Raw genomic sequence first — 26,642 nt, 5'->3', positions numbered from 1 at the left:
TCGACATTAGGAGAGCGGTCCCACTCTTCTTAATACTCACACTTGGGCTAACTTGGGCCCTATGTACTTTAAGGTGAACAAGTGCAAGAAGTCCATTGAGCAAGTGGAGTGACAGACCTGCCTGCCCACCTAAGGGAATGTTTTATTTCCATAGTAATTACTATGCTTATATATTCTGGAAAAGTTACAATGAAGCAAAGCAAATCCTTCCAATTCAAGTAAAAAATTGCAATTGCTCGCAGGCAGTTCATGTACCTCATGGCTATGTTTTTAAATGGTTTACTTATCCAAATTAAATATACATCAGCTCACATTATTGACATAATGTTAAAATTGGTAAACACTAACCACAAGGAACTCATGAACTCTTTAGCAGGCTCCAGAAGAGATGGAACTAGGAATGCTGTGGGGGTCACTAACAAGAGCATCTTTGAAGAAGAGGGTGTGCTCAGCCCCCAAAAAACACCTGAGAGAAACCTAGAAAGCGAAAACTTGTCACAGATACCCTACTGTAAAAAAGGGAAATCTTTCTTTATTTTGGCCTTGGGTTATATATAAAAGCCACTAATAATTATGCTAATTTATAATTAGACACATAGAAAAATGTTTAAAAAAATCAATGATTCAATGAGCATTTGTTTCTTTTATTCACAAAACATAAGACTTACCCCTCTGTTGAGACCCTTTTCTTGATGATTTTACAGACCTTGAGATGTGTCAATTATAAAACATGTCAAAAAGAAAACATCTTTAAAATTTACAGATACAAACAGGTACTTTATACAAGAATTCTCTATAAAATCCATCCATGTAAAAAAAGACTTCGCAAGTGAATGTAAGGCATACTCAGTTGTCATTAGAATTATTTTTGTCTTGTTGGAGACTTTTCTCTCCTCCGGTCCTGATTTCTCTTTGATTCTCTAGAATGTTCAGAGTATCTGGTAGATTTTTCCCACCGTCTCTCGGCACCATTCTGATACCTGTCATCATCGCTTTTATGGCCTGAGTGTTTTCTACTCCTTTCCCTTGACTTGGAGCGATGTTTTCTTCTAACACTTTCACTGTCCTGATTTCGGGTTCTTTGCTTCTCATTTTCAGAAAAAGAATCTCTTCTTTCTCGACGCTTCTTCTTTAGTTCACCATGCTTGTCTTCTAGCTCTCTGTGCATGTCTTGGTCTCGACCATTCCCAACTCTACTATAACTATTTTCTTGGGAAGGAAGGCTTCTGTCCGTCATGTACTTTGCTAGGGGATCTCTACAGTCAGCATTTCGTGAGTTTTGAGCTCTGTGTCTGTCAGACCTTTCTCTGTCAGTCCTCCCTTCCTGGTGCCTTTGTTCCTCCCTTCCTCCTTCTCTCCTCCTGTCACGAGTTTGCTGGCCCCTGACTACTTTCTCTACTTCTTCACTTCTGGCCTTCCCTCGTTTCTTCTTTCTTGTATCTTTAGCTGCATACAAAAAATTACAGTTAGTTTTAATGTTAATCTAAGTTCATAATCTAACAATAACATTTACCTACATATTAGAGAACACTTATTTTTGTAAACTGGATGCGAAGCCAGAGTGAAAAGTCAGAAGAAAGACTATTTTAAAAAATGAATAACTTTTAATATCATTATTAGTTATCAAGTGACTGTAGTTTCAAGTTCTCATAGAAGCTTCCAATAAAAAAAAAAAATTAGACATTGCCACTTACATACTTTAACCCCAAATAGAACTTGTCAGATGAAACTTAGCTGAAGGCAGCCCTGGTACATAGACAAGACATATGGCTACCCACCCCAAAACTACTTCCTACAAGAAGGGCGAGGGGCAACTGGGCTCATATCACAGAATAAGTGTGCTTCCACAGAAGTCTCCCTCTATGGGCAACTGTGCTGCTTTCTGGTGTCCTCAGAGCCACTGGCCATATCTGCCAAGGCTGCTGGGTTATGACAGTTATAGGCTCTATGAGGTCTCTGACAAAAACTTCTAAGGAGACTTTGAACACTTCAGTTTTACTAATATAATCCCAAATATAAAATAAAGGAAAATATCATCACTTTAAGTTAAACTTAGTCACTTGTGCATTTGAATTCATGAATCAAAAACACTGAGATGACAAAAATTTCACAAATTTCTATAACCACAGAAAGAAAACACAACAAGAAATCACTTCTTGCCCTGAGCCTATCCAAATGTCCATGTACCAACCCCTCTTTCTTCTGCTAAGTGACTATCACTAGCACAGAGTGTAGGAGCAGGTCTGCCAGTGAGAACTTCCTTCTTGGGCTGCAGCTGCCCAAGCAGAAGCCATCTGGCTCAGGTCTCTGGCTCCCTCTATACACTGTAGGGCTCTGCCAACATAACACCTCAGCCATGCAACAACATGCAGCCTGCTTTGGCCATGTCAGCTTCTTGGTTCCCACTGCTTCTATGCTTTCTAATACTTTAATAATGAAACAGTTCTCTGCTGAAATTATATGACAAGGCAAATGAACTTGGAATCAGCAAACTTTCTTACTGCAAAATTCATGCTGTGCTATCATCTGTCCTCAAAATCGACACCATGAAATATCTTCTGTAACATTCAAAGAGCTGTTAAATGAACAGGTTAAATAAGTTCCTGTGAGCAAAGGTATTCCTGCTCTAAGAATACAGAACAAGAAGAGCCCCATGATTCTGGTTGTCATACAGTACGACACGTACAAATATCTGCTGTCCAACCGCAGGCTGAGGAGGGAGACTGCTACCACTGAAACAGGCATTAAAATATAACAATAAATTTAGATACGCAGATAGTCTGCTACCCAGGTAGATCAACTCCTGACCCTTACCCTCTGATCTCCACAAGTGCACACCCTGCAGATGGTACAGGCACTTGGGAAGTAGGGGCAGAGAGGATAAGGTTCAAGGCTAGCTCCTGGCAAACAGTGAATTAGACTAGACTGCATATAAGACTCCCAAAAGCAAACAAAACAAAACATTCAACAGCAAATAACTCAAATAGTGAAAGCCCAGCACTTGGGAGGCAAGGAGAGGGGAACTGGAGATCAAGGCTAGCCTGGGCTATGTAGTAAGCAGACTAGGTTTAGCTATGCTGTGAGAACTTGTCACAACAAAACAAGAGGCGAGACTAATGAATGGAATTACAAATCAGAACAGCAGCTACCATGAAGACAGATGTAGGCTATCAAGCACAAGAGGAACAAAAAGGAGTTCTAAAGTGTCAGTACTCCTTGATCTGGGGGAGAGCTCTGTACAGCAAATGAGCTATACAATGACTAAGATGGTGTCAAGTAGTCACATAAAGCTTGATTACTACAAATAAAACCCTAAATGCTTTGAAAATGAAGCATCAGGATAATACCTATAAACTACAATACAGACATGAATGATACTTCAGGCATCACTTGAACCACAGCTTTGTTTATGAGGCTTCTAAAACATAGATATAACCCACTGCAGACTGTGTGAGTGACAGACGATCATCTCTATTAACAAATATGTTTTGAATAGATGGCCAAAATAAATAAGCAGCAATTGAGACCAGCCCTCATTATGAACACTAAGACTGGCCCTTATTACAAACACTATGACTTGTTAGAAACATGCAGGCTAAAGTCTAGAGGAGCCTGGATACCTGAGGCAGAGCTCTGACTGCTGGAGGATGAGGAGTCGCTCCCTTCACTGGAAGAGTCTGAGCTGCTCTCGCTGCTGTCAGAGTCGGACTCTGAGGAATCGGACTCCGAGGAGGATGCTGAAGACGAAGAGGTCAGAGGCGGTTTCTTTTGCTCGCCTTCGGGTTTCTGTGCTACAATTACCTTGGGTGTATTTTTCAGATGCTCTCGCAGTTCATCCCTAACAGAAATACAATGTATTGTTACATTATGACTCTAGGGTACTTGCAAGATAATTTTTCCAGCTAAACCTAAAATTCTGTAAATGACCCTTACGTTAAACCTCCAAGACCTATGGAAGTGAAGAAGTTGATGGCAAAGCGGGTATTCCGTGGGTTATCTCGAGGTAACAGTCCTTCAAAGAATGGCTGTAGAGTTCTGAAAAGAAAAAATGAATGAAAAAAATAGAGAAAAATAAAAACTTCTATACCCACTTACCAGATTTTCTATATATTAAACTAGTAAGTTAAGTATCAAAAAGTGCTTTATGCGATTACATGTTAGGCTACCTAAACATAATACAGGTTAGGCTACCTAAATATAATCAGTAACAAGGAACAGTTCAATGAAGTTCATTTCTGTATAAAAAATATTTCTTTACAGTTTAGTGTATATGTGTACACAGGTAAGAGAACAACATGAAGGAGTTAGTTCTCTCCTTTCACCATGTGTGTGTCAGGGATCCAACTCATTTCAGACTTGGTGTCCTTTACCTACTGAGACATCTCATTGGCCCTTAGATTTGATTTCTCTAATTATACAATACAGATTTAGAAATTTTTTATATAGACACTAGATGCACACAGAGTATAAAGATGGCATATACACTTTTGTACATGGATATATGCACAAATATATTTTGTGCACATGCACAGAAAAAATTAAAGGCGTTAGTATAAGTATGCAATCTAAATCATATAAAAGTACTGGGAAGGAGTAGGGATTAGGCAATGAGTGTTTCATAAAAAGGGAAAATTATAGGAAGATGACTAAGCATTTGTAAGACAGACTAAAAGAGGGTCACTGCTTTTGTAGTTGAGGTGGTAAAGAAGCACGAACAAGCAGCAGCATCCCAAGTTTAGTGATACTGAGGAGACTAGAGTTTAGACTACTGAGGAGGGGGATGAGCCTGATAAAGTACCTATCATATGAAACCAAAGAGTGAAGGACTAGGTCAGAGAAAGCTGCAGACGCAATGCAGGTCTTTCGGAAACGTTTAAGCAAGACAGAGAAATGAAACACTGGGATAACACGTAGCATTAATAGAATGGAATAAGAGCCAGTCTTACTGATGATTAGGAATCTGAATAAAAGGGTTATGTAACAGCCCTAGAAGCAGACCCCGAACAGTGCCTATTGTCACATGCCCTGTAACGTGCAGCATGCTGCTGATGTTACCCAAATTCCTAGAGGGCTTTCCACTGTGAAGGGGACAACTGTCTCTGCTAACATGGGCACGCCCACAGACGAGAAGACTAAATTTAAACTGTTAATAGTCAACTTACTCGTCCTTTAACCTTGCATTCAGTTTAGGAAGACCCATGTATTCACACAATTCCTGGAAAAATATTTTGACAAAAATTCTACTAGATGACGTAGTGGTTTCTTCACTGAGCTTTATACATTCAAGAACCTGAAATTTCAAAGAGAGAATAAAAAAATATTATTATTTTTTAAAAGACAAGGACAAGTAGCTGACCAGTTAAGTCCTCTCAAAATGACTAGGAATTTTCATCTTTCAGCAGCATTTCTGTACCCTCCCTATGTTGACATGTATTATCTCTTGGCGAAGTGGAAGACTGCTTCGCTATATTAACTTTCCAATGGTAAGATGGTACAGAAATAGTATCGTTCTTTTTCTTGAGGAAGGTGCTTTTTATAGCAGAGACGATATCCTGTCTTGAGCATATAACACCAAAGTAAAGACTGCTCTCGAACTTCCCTCAGCAAAACGTGATGTATACAAGGGACTAGGTAAATGCTACCAAGAGCATTAAGCTATAGTTTTGTTTAACACACATATATACAAAAAAAAAAAAGACAAAAAATTGTGGATGATGTATCCTGAAAACTTAGATGACAGTTTTTACAAACTAACTTGTGAACACAAATTTTGGAGATGAATCGAAAAACAAAACCTCTAGCTTTTATGGGTTGTGTTCTAGAAGCCTATTTTAACCCATTGTTTAGAACTTGCTTTCTTTTTTAGAACAGGGGAAATGAAGCAAAGGGTGATTCTGATTAGCTGCTGGGTTGTCTCAAAAATGTCCAGTGAGTGTAGCTGGACATACTCAGGACTTAAGCACTATAAACATCCAATACTCCTAAGGGGTGGAGCTCATTCTACCATCAGTTTGTGGTATTTTACAATGCTGTCTTCCTCTTTTCCTTCTTGGGTGTGATTTCTCTGTATTAAAATTCTTCTAATTTTGCTTTACTTGGAGTAAGAGACTTTTTATGGTGTGTGACTGCCATAGACTTAACTTTTTTTTTTTTTAATTTATTTATTAGTTCTAGTTAGGGAACAAGCTAGTTTCACATGTAAGTCCCTTCTCCCTCTCCCTCCCAGACTTAACTTTTCTCTTCTTACATGGTAACATTCCTAAAAGCTGGGACCACATACGATTGACTGCCCACTACCAAGAATTGTGACTGGACATGCAGGTGGTAGCAAACAACAACATTCGAATGAACAGTGATTATGTAATAAATATGGGGTTAATGTTCAATCCGGTGCATATTTTTCCATTCAGAATGCCTTTCTTTGTTCTCAACACGATCACAGGATCTCCTCCGTATAGCTTAAGCAAAGCAGCCGCTTACCATAGCCTTCTAGAACAATCCTTTCCTTTCCTTGCATCTAACTAAGAGCAACCTTGGAAAAGCTACTCACTCAGGAAATATGGACAGTAACTCTGAGGCACACTTGCCACCAGGATAGGGGGTACATTTCTCTTCTTCGTTATGAGTATGGACAATTATGCACAAAGATGTCAAACATGAAAATATGTAATATTTTCCCTGAAAATACTGCTAGTATCACTACTAAAAACAGCATGGTTTTGGGCATGTATGATCCACCACAGTATTTCTTACATGTGTACATTATTTCTTAGTCTTGATTTCATGCCACATGAACATGTTTCAAAGATAAAAGCTGCAGTAAAACTGAACAACCTATTTCATTTTAATTCATATTTACTGATAGGATAAGTATAGCCATATCATAATTTGAAGCCAACAGGGGATTAGGAATGAAGAGCAAATATTGATCCAATTACTTACACTCCATGGAAGGGAATCAGTGTATAAAAGGTGAGCAAACATCTTAGCAACATTCCTCAGTTTGTTTGTTTCTAAGCGATGGATGGTATCATACTGTTCTTTGAATATACTTTCAAATGATTCCATGTATTCTTTTTTCAGCATGCAAAACCGCTATAGATAGGAAAATTAAAAGTCAACAGCAGAAATGGAATGCCAATACAACTGAATTTACTAGTCCTAAATTTACTAGATTAAACAATTGTAAACATCTTCAAAATCATCTATCACCCAATATTTCTGCGCTAAATGATGTTCAAAAAGTTACAGCTATAGTTTCTATCTGGATTTACATGCTGAAATAAAATTATACATTTAGTTGATCCTAAACACATATATTTCATATTATAGAAATCTGCCTTGTGAATGGTTTAGATACATTTTAGGGACTGAAAAGATGGATCAATGGTTAAGAGTATTTAGTGTGCAGAGGACCACAGTTAAATTCCCAGCAACCACATTAGGCAGCTCCAAAGAGTTCCAGAGAGATCCATCATCTCTGGCCTCCTCGTGTACACACACGTGACACATACACATACAATGACATGTAATTAAAAATGATAAAAATAAACCTTAAAAAATTTTAGATTATGATTACTCTGTGCTGACTAGACAGATTCCTGACTTTAGTAATTGCTTTGAGTTTTTGAATACATTTAGTTGTTTTGTATTGGGAAGCTGTTACAAAGTATTTGTAATTCCAAGAAGTTGTAGAAAAATCATAGCAAATTTAATGTGCTGAAAAATGAAGTGGGAAAGCAAACTGAAGGGCACGAGTAATCTGAAGGAAGAAACACTGTGCTCTGGGGGGCAGGAGGGGATGGTGCTAGTTAAGGACAGAGCAGGCCATAAAGCATAATCATTAATTCACTGTATTATTGTTGGGGATTCTTTTGGGGTCTCTATTAAATTCTGACGTGAAAAGCAAGGCTGTAACTCACCCCAGCTAACAAGCCAAAAAATTTTTCATAGGTCCTTTGTTGGGCACAGCAATCAAGTATCATGTTGCAGAGTTCTTTCTGTTTGGAAAGAAAAATTGTATCAATGACTCAGAACACAATGGAGCTATGTTACATGAAAATTTACAACCACAACAGTGACTGTATTTTCAAACTAGACTTTTAAAAATTTTGAAAACTTTGTAAAAGTATTTTTAAAAACTCAATCAATGTCAAGCTTATCATTTTTAAAAAGCCTTTAGTCTGGCTGATATCATCTAAAGCTATTTATGATAATTTCATTAAATATAAAATTCTAAATTCATGAGTATGAATCATTTCTAAACAATCTAGTACATGAAGGTCAAGGCATGACTGGATGGATATTCTGTCTTTAAAGACTTCTGTGTGGAATTCTTTTAAATTTAGATTCACCAACAAAAAGTAACTAACAATTTAGATATAAACTCAATTGCTAAAGGGTATGTTTAGGTAGTAGGGAAAAAGCAGAACATGAGTGTTTACAGAATTTAAATGACCTTCTAGTTGGTAAAGGAAAAGATATAAAAATGAACAAGTAAATGAACAGAAACAGGCTCATGACTCAATTTCCTAAGTCCTGAAATAAATGTTCGCTGTAGACCTACCTTCAGGGGGATGGACAGATGCTCAATGTACAGACCTGCCTACAGGGGACGTTCTATGAACAGACCTATTTATGGGGGGATGAACAGAAGCTCCATGTACAGACCTACCTACAGAGGGGTCTCTAAAGATGGATGGACCAGTCTTAGAACTGCTGAAATATACTATCCAATTAGCTATTTAACTACTTTGAAAAACATATCCATGAAAAATTTTGGAACTAAGGAATAAACCCCTGATGATGCTGGCAGGTTAACAGAAAATCCAGTCACAAATGGTTGACATCTAATTTTTTGACATATATGATTTAATAATTCCTGAAAGAATGCTAATGGAGCAGACAGCAATTTCCTGGGGAGTGACTCAGGTAGCAGCAAGTGCAGAAACAATGAGAAGGCAACCCTACAAGTATCTTCTATAAATCACTGAGTAGTATACCCACCTTTTTACAAATATCAACTAGAACATAGTTAATTCTTTAAGTACAAAACAGTGTATAAAAATTAAATGTGTTAATTTTTAAGTTTAAGTAAACCAGTTAGTTTTTATTTTTAAAATTTAAATGAACTATTTGAAATTTTGCCACTGTCACTAATTGAGGTGTGATTTAAGTAAACACTGTGAACACTTTTAAAATTAGGTAAATAAGCATTTGTGTCTGTGTAAGCAATTTGTCTCAGAGACCCTAGAGTGCTAGTGCAGGAAGGATACTAGATTAGATAGAAACCTGTGCTGTCTAACATGATAGCCAACCACAAGTTGCTATTTAAGTTATTTAAAATTATAATCTGAGTTCCTTCATCATGATACTCATATTTACATATCAAAAGCCATGTGTGCCTAGCTGCTGCTCCCCTGAATTGGACAGCATGAGTATGTCCTAGCTGATGAAAGTTCTAATGCACAGTGTTGCTCTAGAAACAGATGGTCTACCATGAAGCACCACCTCGCAGAGGCATTGCTTCAAAACACAGGAGTGCTCTCAGACACACACAAAAACAAACAAACAAACAAACAAAAAAACGGTCATAAGCTAACCCAATTAAGTAAAATGTTTATAAACGTGTTAAGTTCTAGGAAAGTACACTTTGTCAAAATTTCATCTGGTACTGAAAACTTAAAATGAATCCTTTCTAAATTATGCTGTTAACTTGATATGTAAAATTCACTCTCAAAAATTTTGCATTGTGTTTACAATATGTTAATCCTATTTTAACCAAAATGCAGTAATACATTAATGCTACTGCTGCTTTACAACAAATCACCAAAACAAATCACTGTCTTCCCCTAGACTAAGTGCAATTATAAGCTTTATTAGCTATGGCTTATGATAATTTATAATTTTAACATGACAATTAAATATTTGAGCATGAAAATAGATGTATTAAGATACTTCCAAATAATAATCAAAATATGTTGAGTTCTAAAACAACTACCCTTTGGGTTAGCATCAGTAAAATTTGTAATGACGTAATTATATTCCTCAAATGCAACATGGCCACACAGCAATTTCACCTTCAACTCTAATGTTAAAGGTTAATTTATTAATTTATTTCCTTCTAAGGATGATGTATCAACTGTGGTCAAGAATACAAATAGCAACCATTAGAAAAAAGAAAACAGAAATTTTTAATATGAAAATAATTTGCTTTTAGAAAACTTTTTATGATGGTATTTCAATAATGAATCAAGGAATTTTCTTTTTTCTTTTTTCTTTTCCCTGTAAATGCCCAAACACTAAGAATTTTATAGGTTAGGGCCAGTGTAGTACTGGTCAAAGGTATTCATTCATTCTGCTACTATGGTATGAAAACAGTAGGGAAAAAGATGAGCAAGTGATCGAGAGCATGATTTTATCTAATAAAGCTCTACTTATGGAAACAGTAAGTGGGTCTGGGCATGGTGTTTCAATCCCTACAGACGATCATCTAATCCTGACACTGCTCAGGACCAAAAGACTGGAAACTGAACAGCATTCTGGAGCACATATGTTCACTACTCCATCTGTGCAGGTTTACTACATGCATAGCAAGGTGTGAGGAAGAATTCCACCAAAGCCTGGGTTCAGGTTCCAAAGACCTAAAAAGACTCTACAATGACAATTAGGAAAAAAATTAAGGGTGTTTATTATCCTTAGCATTAGGGCCCTGGTACTTTGAAGTACAACAGTTAGGAGACAATGAAACCATGAGGCTAACAGAAGACCTCAGTGGATTAATTAATCCCTGAGACTTTGCCTGTCTAACATAAAGTATACAATCAATTTCTTTCCATATGAGTGAATTAATGAATGAAACAATAATACAAATCCTTCCATATACAGCTTGAGCAGTGTAAGCATACATGTTGCGACTGATATAGTTTCTATCAAAGGAATTCTTTAGTGCACAGGGATCAGGTAGTACAGAAGAATAGACTTCCAAGAAGCCATCATTTGATCACAAGTAACCATCCAGAAACTCTGTGTAAGCATTGTCATTAGAGACTACCACTCCAGTATGCCATTCACATACATGATGCAAGACCCCTGGAGTCTTAAGCCTTGGTTTACAATAAAATTACAGAAACTTACATTTATATGAGTAATCATTTTATTGTTTCAATTTACAAAACCTATTAACCTTAAATCTTTTAATTACCAATATACTTCCTAATTAAAAAAAAAAGGCAATGACATACTGTTTGGCTCTCAGCAAACTCCATTTTCAGCAACTTGTGCGCACATTCTTCAAAATCTAAACTAAGGAGACAAGATGGTCACAATATGTTAAAAGCTTGCAGCAATAAAGTACAGTGCTCTTTATCTATCCAAATATTACTTTGTTACTATTTTAACTATACATAGCTATAGTATCCCAGTACACAGAGAACAGCTCTTAACTCTACAAGTGACAAAGCACAACACATGACAGCATGAGGAACCTTAAACCATGCTATGTAGAAGCCAAACACAAAGGCAACACACAATATAATCCTATGTTTTGAATAGACAAATCCATATATACAAAGAACCTGAAGGGACCAGATGATAGCTAACGGAAACAGAATTTGCTCTATATTTTTGGTTGTGAGCCTAGCCTTTAACGGCTGAGCCATCTCTCTAGCCCCAGAATTTACTCTAAAGAGGCAAAAATATTTTGGCAATGTTTGAACAACTTTACAGATACTCTAAAACAACTAACTACAGATAAGAAAGGATGAATTTTACAGTATATGTGTGTATATGTATACATATATGCCTCAAGTTTTAAAAAAGTCATACATTAAGACATAAAAAGAATGACTATGCCTTGATCTTTATCATTCTCTCAAACCTGAAGTTATAGTCAGATAAGTTACTTAAACATTCAGGAAAGACCTTCTTGATGTCTCTAACTGATGCACAACACTTGTAAATTCTCAAGTATTAGCATCAACTCTTCCTATAAATTCTGGAAGACAGCTAGGCATGGTGGCTAACTCCTATAACTCCAGCACTCAGAAGGCTGAGAGGCAAGAAGGACTTTCTATTGAGTTTGGGGGACAACCTAGGCTAGAATGAGATCTTGTCTCAAATAAAGAAACAAGAACACCACTGGAGGATAAATACCATGTGAGGAATTCATAAACTGTCCTGAACTAACGTTCCAGTAGTAAAGGACAAATGAACTCTAAAGAGAGAGGCAAAGACTAACTGCTCATGCTCAAGATCTACTGAATGCCATTTCTTCTGTATTTGTTTATTAAACTAAACCCAAAAAGAAAAGTATTAGTAACTTTATTCAAAAGTTTAGATAAAATAACAGACAGAATGCTTAGCAATGAAGAATATATTAAAGTTTAAAATGTTACCAGGTAATTGCTTTCTTTCCTGTTTGCTTCAGAAAGGTTGCATATAGCCTAGGCTAGAGAGGAAGACCTTAATTCCTGTCTCCCCTGTCTGCACTTTCCAAATTCTGGGAGTACAGGTATCTCCACATAGTATTTATAACCACCTAACCTTTTTAAGAAATGTATTTTGATGCCCCGTGGAAGAAGGCCTCACCCTCCCCAAGAGTAGATGGGGGGTGGGCTGGGAAGGGGGCTCGGTTGGGGGGCATGGGAGGATGGGAAGGAGATGGAACTGGGATTGATATGTAAAATAAGACTGTTTCTAAGTTAGATAAATAAATTTTAAAAAAGAAATTATTTTCAGTTGCTAGTAATAAGTCCACACCTAAGTAAGTGATCTCTGGTTCTTGGTAGGTTATTACTGTGACTTGGGTTCAAACATCTTTAAGATTTGGCAACATTTGATGCAATTCTCTTGTTTTACAGAGGAGAAAAGTAAGACTCAGAGGTGTCTGCAAGACTTACCCTTGATAATCACAGAGATACTTATGCTTCTAGCTCAATGGGAAAGCTACAATAAATACTGCATTTAAAAAACTTCTTCAAATGTGTATATTTAGAGAAGCCAGGAAATAAGTCCTTTTTAAAACAGGTCAAATTTCTTAAACTTCCAGTATTACTCTATCACACTGGAACTCCATTACTTTTCCAGATACTGCAAACCTTAATACACTTCTACAGCACTATCCCCACTGATCAGTACTGAACTAGGATGAGATGAAAGCTTCTGTGAAACCCAACTCAACACACTACAAGTTATCTCTGTTTATACCTAAACACAGGGCTCCCCCATTTATAAAAATTAAGTATACAGTAGCAAATTATGCAAAGCAACCTATATGGAGCAAAAGCACATTTGATAGTAATTATACAGATGAATTTATAATATCCTTAATATAAGAGAATTAGCAAATTCAACAAGAGGTTGGTTCAGGAATAATGCTGATATATTTGAACCTTTGTAGCTGGTCCAAACCCTCCCTAATAACCACCCACCCAATGCAATGTAATGATTCTGAATAAGAGTTGCAATTCATCTGTATTTCTAGCTTCTATTACTTATTAGGTTTCATAAGCACAACCAGGCAACTGTCCATCATAGTGCAAGGCAAGAAAGAAAGAAGAAAGCTAAAATTAAAAAAGAAGAAGAAGAAGAAAGCTTCCAGGTAATACTATACAGTGCCTAGAATGAATATATTTCAATCTATAGCAATACCAATGAGTATTATTAAACATGATTTTTTTTTAAGGAAATACCTGGGCTGGGAAGGACTTGATAATCAAAAGCAAGTCAGGTAAGTAATAAGGAAATTTTGCTACTTTTATTTGAGCATCAGGGAAAAGTTGTATGAATTTATTCATTTATTTTTTGCATTATTTTAAAGCATATGGTGATTTTGAAGTTGCATTAGTTATAAATATTACATAAGCTAACATTTCTCAACATTTTAGGTATCTTAGGTGGCTATACATAATTATTTCCAGTTTTAAAACAATAATTGAAATAGGACTATACAAATGCATTACTAAATCATTGTCTTTTTGACATGATGACAGTTTCTAAAGATGATTACATAGATGTGTCTGATTTGAGAAACTATATTGTCAGGGACACTGCAGTCCATCTCCATCAGATACTAGAACTTTGAAAATGCAAAATCTGACCATCATCGAGAATCAAGAACAAGGAGGGAACTTCCACATTGACAGCAAAGACAGCTGCTTACTATGATATTTTGTATGATGAAAGAATAATCTCAGAGCCAAGCAGCAGGAACACGGGAAGACTAGCAAACTAGTCAACAAGAAAAATAAAAGCATCAACTGCTACACAGTACAGCAGGCAAACTGACTTTTGTTTGTATAAGATTACTAAAGGAAAGTCCTGGGACACAGCTCAGTTGTAGAGCACTGAGCACACTAAGTTCAATTCTCAGTTCTATAAAATAAATGCCCATACATTTATTAATAAATATTAATAAATTTAAAAAATTTATTAATAAATGCCTGACTCTGTCACTTCATTCTATTTACTGCGATGGTATAAAGACTTTAGAAAACAGAAAACACTGGAATCCCCCTCCCCACTACCACCACAGAGAGAGGGGAAGAGAGACAGGGAGGGAGGGAGGGAGGGAGGGAGGGAGGGAGGGAGGGAGAGAGAGAGAGAGAGAGAGAGAGAGAGAGAGAGAGAGAGAGAGAGAGAGAGATCTTTCAGGATAAGTAATCTTGATATACAATGTGTCATTTCTTGAGCTGGCTTGCCTGTTTTCAATGAATACTTTACACACACAGCTCTGCCTGGTCTACTTATCTTCTCCAAGTTGACTTGCATTTGAGCATTTCCAACATTATTAAGAAGTCTTGATCAATTCAATTTTCAAAGGAGGCATAACCAGATATTTGACCATGTATTTTAGGTAGTGATCACCTATTTGTTTCCTTTACAATAAACAACTCTGTATAATTACAATAATGAAAAAGAAGGGCCAGATGCCACAGATGGAAATGATGCCCTTGACTTGTGTTTCCAAAGGCTTTCTATAAAGAGTTTACCCACAATGTTTTTGTGAATCTAATGAAATTCAACACTTAGTACCATTTCTTGGGGGGGGGGGGTGTGGAGCTACTTCTGCTTCTGTTGACCAATGACAGCATTTCTTTGTCTAGATATTTGATGGCTAACATTTTTATGAGGTTTTATCACCAATGAGTCTCATTCCTAAGTCCTCCAATGTGCATATGGGACACTTGTGCTTTTCTTCTAACATCTGTATGAATTTTTAAGTCTAGTAACCATTTTCATTTTCACATATAATTGGGAAAAAATAACTTGGCATGTATGGGCTGGTATTCTACTAATTCTATCATGCAAGGTCTGCAGGCACAAGAAGGAGGAGCCACTGTCTAAGACTTAAGTGGTGCCTATGCTAGGGGGTGGCAGCACACACCTTTAGTCCTAGGACTTGGGAGGCAGAGGCAGGCAGACCTCTGTGAGTTCAAAGCCAGTCTAGACTACAAAACAAGTTCCAGGACAGCCAGGGTCACACAGAGAAACCCTGTCTTGAAAAACAAGAAGAATAAAAGAGTGCCTGCCTTTTGTGTCTCTGTGCTTCTGTTTTTTGGTAATTTCTCTGATTTAGACATTAACAAGATTAAGGCAACTTAGACCAGGGTTCCTTCTACACAATTACTCAGCCACACTGCAACTCTTGCCAGTCACAGTGTTGACAGCAGCATTTAAAGTGATCCACTTCGTCCTGATTAATGCTGGATTTCTAAAAAGGACTTCAGGGAGCCAAACTCCAGAAAATTCCCTTCTTCCAGTTGCATGGAAAAACTAGCAGGTCAAGATACACACGCATACACAAATTACTTATCAGTGTTCTGCTGATTAATATTCCTCTATTTGAAGTTTTCAGACAATGAAAACAAGATGACTCCTACTTATGAATCATCATACTCAATGGAAACATACAGAACCTAGCAACAACCCAAACTGGGAAAACATCTCTTCTCCTGTGTGAAATGTAAACAGGTTCCCAGTAAAACAACAGGCTGATTCACATTAAAATACCAGACAGGGTATGTCTCCTCCAATCAAATGCACAGCTTACAAAGAAATTATTTTATTTTTATGATATCCTGGCAATTCTTAACACTTCAAAAGGGCCTCCAAAGCCTTCCAAAGTGTATTTCCAATCCCATTTCAATCTACCTGCATCTGCAGAGCAATTATGTTCTCAAATTAGAGTCCAGATTAAAACTACACAAGAAAAAGAAATATTAGGTTCTCATTAACAAATACTGTGATAGCCTTTAGGTTATTTTTGAGGTTTAATTACTAATATTTAACTATAAGAAATGACACACTGAAAGGAAAGCAGCATCTATTCAGGTAACACAAATAGGATTCTTACTAAAGACAATAAACCTTTAAGAAAAGAATGGATGGATATGTGGGGACCTCTAAGCTGGGTAAAGGACAGGGTGAGGCAAATGCTATGACAATGCTGAAATGATGTCTAATTCTCTGTCATCAGACCCTGACTGTTTCGCTGATCTTGCTTACCCATCTCTTACCCAAAATAAAAACAAAAGATCAATTAAGCTATAGAGTCTTACCTTGACTGAATAGCAAGATATATTGTACGGCGAAATGAGACTAGGTTGATTTCTGTTTTGTCATGAATAGTTACTTTTTGTCCTGAAATAAATTAAACATAACAACTATAAAAATGTTTTTTTTTCTATGAGCAAATTTAGTAACAATGTTGTTTTCCTCTAGTAAATTAGTATCTGCAGAATTAATGAAGCTATTGTAAGTCTTCTGCCATACTATTTTGTTAGATCAGAGTCTACAACCATGCCAAAAATCTATTTTTGTCTCTGTATTACAAACCCATTTAGAGATTATAGAAGGCTTTATTCCACACTGATGCTTCACAGAATATTACTTCTAGAGCCATACACAATTTTGATTAGGTGGATGAATTGTACGGGCTGAAATCCAGCTTAAGAGAACACTGGGTTGTGGTAGGTTGGCTCTACCCAAGGTGTATTTGTCAAAAACTCTTCACTGATGTAAGAAAACTTTTCTTATACATAATTATTTGTGTTTAAACAGTATTTCCATAGAAATTAAACATATTTCCAAAGTCATTCTAAAGGAAAATGTAATATATAGCTATTTAAGTGACTTAAAAACAATATCGGGAAAATCCAATCTATTTTTTATAAAATGTTACAGAACAATTTCACTATAAGACATACACTACCCTAAAAAGAAAAAGCATCCTTTAATATTTGAAGATGTGTAATTCATATAAATAACACCAGCTTATACATGCTGCCGCATTACTGATATTCAACCAAAGGGAAGGTCTGAGCTTGTTTTTCTGCAAAGTGATGTAACCAGAGCTGTAGAGGAAGAACACCAAGACTGTTTCTGTACAAATATAGTTCTTGGCCTCCCTACCCTATTTTGCCAACATGAATGGCAAATATCTAGTCATTCACATCTGTCACAACCATGCCAAGGTTACATAAATCACATACCCTCAACATGAATGTACCTTTAGAACTGAAGGTCTAAAATACCCAAATTAAAGTTATGTTTGTTGTTAGGAAAAAATGAATTTCCTTGTTTAAAACTCTTGGGGTGGCTGTCCTGTTGTAGGGGGCAGTCTTCTGTCCTACAGAGTAATGAACAGTATCTCTTGTGTTCACCCACTACACCCCAGTGGCATTCTTTGCAACCCTTTCCAGTGAATGGAGAAAGCTGTTTTAGAGCAGTACTTCAGAATTCACCTAGAGTGTTTACAGTACAATTGAAAAGCCACATTACCTCCCTCCTCCTCTTCTCCTTCTTCTTCCTCTTCCTCCTCCTCCTCGTCTTCACTACTTCCAGCTTCTTGGTCTGTGTTTGAATCACTGTCTCCTTCATCAAGAATTTCTACAAAGCAAAGTAAGTTTAAGAAAAAAAAAATAATAATGAGCTAGATACATGTACCTCATCCTGAGAAGTTCATTCTCAATTCAGGGAATTTAATTTTAACTGTTTACCTGTCAACAGTTACAGTAAGAAAGCAATTAGAATGATCTGATGTTATGAAGTTGTATGCATCATTCTTTGTCAAATAAAATGTTCTAATGAAACACAGGAATGAAAAGAATAAAGGAAAGGCACACGATAGTTTTCTGAGTGGGAAAGAACACTGGGAAAAAACTGGAGCCCAAAGCTAGCATTTCAAAGTCCAAATGTATCTTAAGAAAGAGGTCTTTGATGAAACCTAAGGCCATATATTGAACACAAGAATGCAGAGGTAAGAATGAATATGGAGTGATATGGGGAGGTAATCATTCTATAATTTATTGTATTTACTTTAAATAAACAGAATGAAAATGTTAAATTAAAACATGTGATTGTTAAATTGAGTATTACAATCAATTTAAAGGTTTTCATGTATAGAACTAAAATACAAGTTTAAGCATCTTTAGTAAACCATCACTGCTACTTTTTTTAAATACAACTTACATTCAGATCTGAATGCATGTACATGAGAGATCACACAGGACCATCTACCACATCAACAATGCAAACGGAACAGATTACAGCTGTGCCTTGCCCTGTGTTGCTGTCAGGGCTTGACCAACACTGCACTTTTTCATTTATTATAATCACTGAGGTTTTAGATAAAGTTTTAACTCACTTTTAGAAAATACTGATTTTTTTATATTTTGCATAGCAGTATAAATCAGAAACCACATATTTAATGTTAGCAGAGCATTTAGTACGCAGGGAACAAATCAGCTGTCATTTAGCCCTTATCTGACATACAAGTCTTAAAAACATTTCTAGCAACTCCAACTGTAAGAAACAATTCAGTGTCTAGTTGATTATGCAACAGAACAGACTTTGAAAAGAAGAAAACTATTTAGTATTCAAAAGCAGGAAGACAGGCACTCCTGCTGTTCTCCCAAATGCTGTAAAACCTAATACACAAGCACACCTGGGTCACTCTAAGGTGCTAATTACTGGAGCTGTGCTAACTTCCTGCTGTGGTCATTTTTTATGCCAGTTCCAGAGGAACATTTTACTAAAGATGAAGGTCAAATGAACTGTCTGATAGTTTATAGCACTCTCTTTTCTCTCTCCTTTAGAATTCCCAAAATTCTGTAAGCACTGGCAATTGGATTTCATTACATGAATAAAACAAGGTTTCAACAAATGGTCTATGATTCCCTGGGGGAACTTAAGACCTGTCACATGGTCTATGAGGTCAATACTACTTTGCTAATAATTATAAGGTATTATATGCCCTTTCACTGCATTGATACCTATAAACACAATGGGGGTTAAGATTGCTGCAGTCTAAGGAATGCACCAGGAGTCAATGCTGCTTTCTGCCACACTTGGGGTAGGGAAGTCTATGTTGATTATAACTGTCCTTGATGGAGATGTAAAACACTAATTGTATTACAGCTCTATACTTGAACAATAAATAGCACTTGTATTATTGACAGATGGGAAGTGCAGTGATAACTTCAAAAGCAAGGTAACTGCCTGGGTCTAGGATAAAGTAGCAACTTTTTTCATTTTCTTTGGGAAAAAAAAAAGGCCAGGGTCCTTAACAGATGTTTTCAGGTATTTAGCAAGCATTTTCAAATGCAAGGGAATAACACACTCATTTTAAAAACAGCAACAAACATAATTTGCCAGCATGATACAATTTAAGTTTGTAAGAGCAAATTTAATTGTTGCAAAATTTGTATTTATCCCTCTGAGCTCAACAGCTTCCCAATAATGGGTCAAACTTTTGAGGAGACAAGTGACAACATTAAGAAATGTGAGTTTTGATACTGTCCTAGCATGTTAACTTGATTTTGATGACGTTCATGTGCTAACATTCAGAAGATATATATGTGTGTGTGCTCACTGTGTGGAACCAAGATGTTCCAAATGTCCCAAATGACTGACATGTTGCAAAATGAGGATGGCTTAGATCTACTAGAAGTGACATATACACCAAAGGTTTTTAACATTTAACTGAGAGTGAAAATTCATTGCTGCCATTTAAGATTTCAAATGGAAATCAACTTTTAAGGAACTACTAACAGTTAAATACTGTCATAGTATCAAGGAGGAATAACACACTTATCTGCAAAGGCTACCATAATATTCCTCCCCATTCTAACTACACTATATAAATAAAACTAGAGTGAGCTGCAGTAGGCAGAATACAGAAGGACAGAGTACCCATTCCCATTAGGCCAGGCACTACAAGCACATAAAATCTCACCTTCTCATTAAGTCCCATTATTTGTGAAAATAATTTAATAATTTCATAAAAATGTTGCTTATGCTAATATATACAATTTTATTATTTTAAATGAGTTGATACATAAATAATTCAAACACCAACAGAAAAAAATGAACTGAAAACATATGAACTGAAGCTCTATGGAGTCTAATTTTAAAGTGTTAAGATATCACAAAACCACAGAACTTGAGAACTGCTATAATAAAAAAGTGCAACCCATGTACTGGCTAACTGCCTAGACCCTAATGGGATTCCCAAGTGTAAAATAGAAAGAAATCATGTGATATGTCCAATGTGAGATGTCCAAAAAAAAAAAAAAAGGCACCTTTTAGGAACTACAGAAAGAAGTCCAAAAGCAAAGAATGAAAAATGGGCTTAAGGAATGAAAGCTCCAGGGGAAAATGAACTAGTCCCGTGATGATGGAAAGCTTGTAAGAATTTGCATCCAAGAAGAGAAATCTGTTTGTGGTGCCCCAGTTTTAGCATAGTACACAGGGACAGAAGACTTTCTGAATCCTTCTAAATAAAACCAAAGCACAGAAAGTAGATGAGAGTCAACTCTCTCTCTATGTAGCAGCTTCCAGAGTAGTAAGCTGTTCTCAGGTAAAGCCACAACTCAAAGTAAACAAAGTAGACCTGGACATGATTATTAGAGAAAAATACCCATGCTTGAGAAAACAGCTACCACCATCTAAACAACTGTCTGCGGCAACACAAAGCATTTCTTCTCCTCTAGTAATTTGATTTGTCTATCAAACAAATAATTTGTTCCAGGCTATCCAGATAGTAATAGCAAACACAAAACACAACATAAAGTCTGTCTGAAGTTCCAATTTACAGTACACTACTGACATAGAAATAATAGTCAGCTCATCAACCAATTAAGACACAGAAAATGCAGTTAATGTCATTAGAAGAACATTGATCTACCATCAAGAGAAGATATGGTATGGCACTTCCAATAGCAAATAGCACTCAGCTGTGTATCAACTGTATGGCACTGACTGTAGGTGTAGAAAAAAAGTCCAATAAAGGCCACTGGTAATCTATTAGTGTTTCTTAAGACAGGTGAAACTTAAAAGAAAAGAAGAGTGGCAAAGAACTACAGAATTTAGAATGAATTTATACAGAAGTGACCAATACAAAGAAGGTTAACTCATGAGGAAGCAAAGAGCAGGCATCATTGGAGCTGAGCTTCAGTGTGGGGAGAAATCAGTGGGCCATTAATATTCCTGTCAGAATCATGGAACTATCTACATTGCTTCTTCTGATCCAGGCTGTTTTGTCAAGTTTTACATACCCTTTTTAATAGCTTTGTACTTCTCTTCATTCTCCATAAAATTAGGATCCATCTTGAAAACATCTTAAAAAATAAAGAAGAAGTGTTAATTTCCTGCATCAACATGTTGGTGCCCTACCTCCTGCTTTGCACACCCTAGGCTTACTGAGAACATCTTCTGGATTATAGTCGTCCTCCAAGGGGAGCATATGAGTAAACTGGTCATCCTCTTCCACTAAATCAAGTCCTTCTAGAATAACAGGGTGGTCCTTGAATCCATCCTTCCGTACAGCAAACATCACTTCAATCATGTACTGAACTCTTTTGTCAATCTCAGACTCATGTAGAATGTTTCGAAGGCGTTCAAAGATAGCTGAAGTTATAAGCAAAGCAAAGACAATAAAACAACACTAACACTAGAGATAGATAAGAATATACAAACCACCTCTTGTGGCGGAACCAGTATTTATTCCTAGTGCACGAATGGGCTTTGGGAGCCCATTCCCTCGTGGAGGGATACTCTCTTAGCCTAAATACACCAGGGAGGACCTAGGCCCTGCCCCAAATTGGAAGGACTCACTCTCCCTGGGGAGAGGATAGGCAGTGGGAAGTAGGGGAGAAGAGGGTTAGTGGGGGGTATGGGAGGATGGGAGAGGGGAAAAAAAAAAAACCAAAAAGAAAATTGGGGACTCATGCTTTCTACAGACTTAGTTGTGCCTTCGAAGCACAAATTCACTGTGCAGACCTTTCAAAATATGAGGCATGCTGCTTGCTTAATTTTGATTTGACAACTAATTAAAGCTTGAAGAACTAAAAAAGAAAAAAAAAAAAAAAGAATATACAAACCAAGGATGTGCACTTACCATTGATTCCTCTTGGTGACACTTGGGTTAATTTGAGGCCACACTCCTTGAGGAAGCCAATAGCTACCTCGACACTGTCATCTGTTGGTCTCTCCAGCAGCAAAGTTAGCATCTCCAGGCACAGAACCTCATGTGCCTTAACAGAATCCAGACACACAGAAGAGACAAAATAGTTTTACATTACTAACCTGCTACTGAAAAGCTTTTAAACATATATTAGTATTCTATAATGACTATAATGCACATGATAGTTTTTCTATAAATTTTAACATCTAAATAATAAAATTCATTATACTGAACAGAAAGAAGCATCTGATTTATGTTTCCAAGTAGATTTATTTTCATTTATGTAGAAGCAGAGGAAGTCAGATCTCTTGAGATTGGAGTTGCAGATGGTTTTGAGTGCTGGGGATAGAACTCAGGTCCTCTGGAAGAGCACAAGCTGTGCTCTTAACCACTGAGCCATCACTCCAGCCCCAATTCTTTTTTTGATACCCTTTTCATGACCATAACTTTTTATATCTGCTCCCCAATTCAATCTACTTCACAATTCTACTAAATAGTAAATAGTCCTTAAGTTATACAAAAAAAAAAAAATATCTTAAAGATTACTGAAGCAACATTATGAATCGTACAAGTTGCTCACACCAAGCATCATCTATTAGGTGGCCATGAATAGCAGACAAAGGAAGAAGTGAGTGGAAGAGACATAGAAAAAAGGATTTAGTTAAAACTCTACACAGAATAACTTGTAGCTAAGTAACCACAGGCAGTTTTTACTCACATCAGCCTGACAAAATACCTTACAATATTTAGATTTTCTCTATATTCAAGAATATTGGATGGATTTAAACACTTTTACAAATGAAATCTAACCCAAGGTGATCAAAGACTATGATGTAGGAAAATGGCACCAAGACCACGATTAAGTGCCACTGAATTCAAGTAGGTTTTAAAGACAATTACTTACCACATTTTGGTTAATAAGATGTGCCACAAATTTTGAAGCAGTCAGGCAAAGTTGCTGAAAAGGGAAAGTAAACACAGTTAACTCATCAACTATAATCAATTTTCCTGTATCAATAAAATCTATAGTAGATTACCATATTCTTTAAGGAAGCACAGGGGATAATTTTTATCTAGCAGTAATACACAGGAAGGAGCTATAAAAGCTATTGAGTATACAGTCAGTCATCATGTTAGTGGCCAGGGGATATGAAGGAGAATGAGCAGACTACATGGAGCATATGGTAAATGCACTCCTGTGTACAAATCAGCATGCTAGCTTTCATTGATTCTAGATTACTGGACTAACTCACGTGACAGTCTACTTACAAGCCACTCATACCTTATCATTCCTTCGATATCCTTTCCGGAAATTAAGAATTAGTCTCTTGAGGATTAATTCTCCAATCTGTGGGAATTTGGAGTTGATTATTGCCACCAAAGCTGCATAAACATGAGTGAAGATTGGAGAGGCACTCTGTGCCTGTAGAACAGACCTGGACAGCAGTCCTCTGCCCAAAACATAAGAAAAATAGAGTTCAGGAAAAATATGTAAAATCAAGGAAAACTATTCTTTGGTCATGAATAATAAAAGCTCATTCACAACTAAATCTTTACTACTTTTCCTGGAAAAAGAGTTTATCTTGGCAATCAATAAAAAAAGAGGAGCTGCCTAGTCTCATTGCAACATGATAAATCATGGCTGGCTGATATCCACAGGATGCCGGCCCTTTCCTGAAGAAAAATAGAAGAAGAGGAGAAAGGGGCTGGGAGGAGAGGAGGGAGGGGAAGTGTTAGTTGGGATGTAAAAAGAAAAACAAAAACAAACAACAATGAAGTGCTTTTATGCCAGGCTTGGTGACACACGCCTTTAATCCCAGCACTCAGGAGGCAGAGGCTGGCGGATCTTATGAGTTTGAGACCAGCCTGGTCTACCAACCTAGTTACAGGACAGTCAGGGCCACAAAGAGAAATCTTGCCTGGGGGGAGGGATGCTTTTATGAAAACAAAATTGTGCTTTTTTGTAAAATAAAACCAGAATAAGTTTTTTCAAAAATTGTTCTCTAAATAAAATTCTTTTCCTATTCACACTTCCTCTAATCATGACTGTAAGAATGGGGGAAAACATCACAATACATTGTAGGAGAAACTTTTCAATAAACCAAACCCCCAAAACAGCGGAGTAAAAACAAACTTGCTTGATGAGTGTAAAATTTAGACAACATAACGTTTCTACCAGGGTCCATCATCTGTATGAAACAATTCTGTGATGGGACACAGATTTGAGCTGTTTCCTTCTGTTGGTGTAATTTTAGAGGAACAAAAGTAAGGATACTGAGTGCTGATGAAGTGACAATATAGAGATAGGAAACTCACCTTGAGACAGTCTTTTTTTTTTTTTTGGTAAGGAAAAGAGAGATGGACAGCAAGCTAATTTACATTATTCTGAGAAATACTGTGACAGTTACTGGACTGCTAGAATCTAGGGTGGGAAATGACTTAATACTTAGCAGTGTAGACAGGACAGCTGAACCACTGAGGAGGAAAAGAAGTGAACCCAGATTATACATAAGACATAAGCAACAGAGGTCCCTTCTCTATGCCTGCTTGTTTTCCAGGTAAAATGAACAGAGCTCTGCCACCTCCATGGACAGTAGCAGGCTTTTGGCCAACCTTCTGCTCCCCAACCACATGCTCTACTTAGTTTAGTCCTGTTTTTAATGATAATAATCAGTGTAATATAAAATCACAAGAAGACAGCATTTGGATGTAAAAACAACAGACAGATATGAGATATTTATTTCCATTTCTTTATTCTTTAAAAAAAATCACCAATTGCTTGAATCCAAATAGAAAATTGATTCATTTTTCTTCAAATTTATTGTTTATCTTTCCCACTCATCTATCATCCTCATTTTGGTTTAAGTAGAATGTGAACTGGAAATAAAGGAAATAATGACAAAATCTCAACAGTGACAGGCCAAAAACCCTTCCTTTGGGATCAGGAACAGGCTACGCTTGTCACACTACCTGAATTCAGTGTAATACCCAACAAAACTCTAGAGGCATTTTTCAGGGGAAAGAAGTTCCTTAAAAATTAATATACACTATAAAAGAATCCAAGTGACCAAGCAATCTTCAGCAAAAAGAAAAAAGCAGGAGGCAGCATATTACCCAATTAAAAACCTACTATTGTTACACAAAGTTAATAGTAACCAAAACAGCATGGTACTGGCATAAAACTTTATAGAAACCAACAGAGAACAGAACAGAGTACCTAGGGACAAATTCATACATTTGTATCTGATTGTTTTTAACTAAAGCATCAAAGCATGCAATATAAAGGTAGTCTGTTCAAGAGTAGTGGTAGGAAAACTACACATCAACATGCAGAAGAATAAAAGCATAACTTAGTCTTATACCACACAACACAGCAACCTAAAATTGATTAACACATAGGAAAACAATCTGTAGAACTACTGGGGGGAGCGCCATGATATTTGTCTGGACTGATACATTAAAACATAACTCCAAAACCACAGGAGGTCCAAGAAAACTTGATATATGAGACCTCATTAATCTAAATGGCTTCTGGACAGTGAAAAGAAACCAAATACGGAAAGAGAAGTATCTGCAAGCCAAGTCTGATAAGGAACTAAAATCCAAAATATACAAGGAAATCAGATAAGCCAACAGTAATAAACCATATAACCCGTTTTGAAAATTGACAAAACATCTAAATAGACATTTCTCAAGATAACACATAGGTAATACCATGTAGCACCACCTATCATCAGATGAACAGAGAGAGTAAAACCCATGATAGATCATCTCATCCCTGGTACAATGAATGTCATAAAAATGACAAAGGCTGCAGAGAATAGGGAACACTTGTGGACTGTGAGTAGGCATGCACAGTAATGCAGAAGGTAGGGAAACACCAAGCCAGGGAGCTACACACCACATCCCTACAGCATTATCCACAAGAGCCAGATGGAGCTCCTGTCACTGACTAGTAACAAAGACAATTCATATACACACAATAGAATAACGTTCAACTCTAAGGAACAAATTCTGACCCTTGTGGCAACACAGGATGAACACACCAAAGCATCACACTGTTAATAACAGATTTATAAGATTTCATGGCAACTTAAACAATTAGTCTGAAATAGCATATTTTAGTAATTAATAGATTTAAATTATTAGAGAAATTTAGTAAATTCCTGTGCAAAAC

At 36.7% G+C, this 26,642-nt stretch overlaps 1 protein-coding gene across 3 annotated transcripts in view; it reads right to left on the bottom strand.

Moving 5' to 3' along the window:
* Positions 1-623: 623 nt before the first annotated feature.
* Positions 624-26,642, bottom strand: part of Cwc22 (CWC22 spliceosome associated protein homolog) — a 43,986-nt gene continuing 17,967 nt past the window's right edge. For 2 of the 3 annotated variants that reach the window (XM_027420089.2, XM_027420090.2), the window contains exons 7-20: positions 23,748-23,916; positions 23,370-23,423; positions 22,400-22,535; positions 21,703-21,909; positions 21,558-21,620; positions 17,782-17,889; positions 16,560-16,641; positions 11,244-11,304; positions 7,923-8,000; positions 6,943-7,095; positions 5,163-5,290; positions 3,934-4,035; positions 3,621-3,838; positions 624-1,446 (exon numbers count right to left, since the gene is read on the bottom strand). In XM_027420089.2, the coding sequence (XP_027275890.1) occupies positions 863-1,446; positions 3,621-3,838; positions 3,934-4,035; positions 5,163-5,290; positions 6,943-7,095; positions 7,923-8,000; positions 11,244-11,304; positions 16,560-16,641; positions 17,782-17,889; positions 21,558-21,620; positions 21,703-21,909; positions 22,400-22,535; positions 23,370-23,423; positions 23,748-23,916 (2,143 nt within the window). In that variant the 3' untranslated portion in view covers positions 624-862. Of the gene's footprint in view, positions 1,447-3,620; positions 3,839-3,933; positions 4,036-5,158; positions 5,291-6,942; positions 7,096-7,922; positions 8,001-11,243; positions 11,305-16,559; positions 16,642-17,781; positions 17,890-21,557; positions 21,621-21,702; positions 21,910-22,399; positions 22,536-23,369; positions 23,424-23,747; positions 23,917-26,642 lie in introns of those variants that run through there. The other variant, XM_035446345.1, reaches the window with a different exon arrangement.

Source organism: Cricetulus griseus, chromosome 6 (assembly GCF_003668045.3).
Source record: "Cricetulus griseus strain 17A/GY chromosome 6, alternate assembly CriGri-PICRH-1.0, whole genome shotgun sequence".
Classification (NCBI taxonomy): Eukaryota; Metazoa; Chordata; class Mammalia; order Rodentia; family Cricetidae; genus Cricetulus; species Cricetulus griseus.
This window is presented reverse-complemented; position numbering and strand designations above follow the sequence as displayed.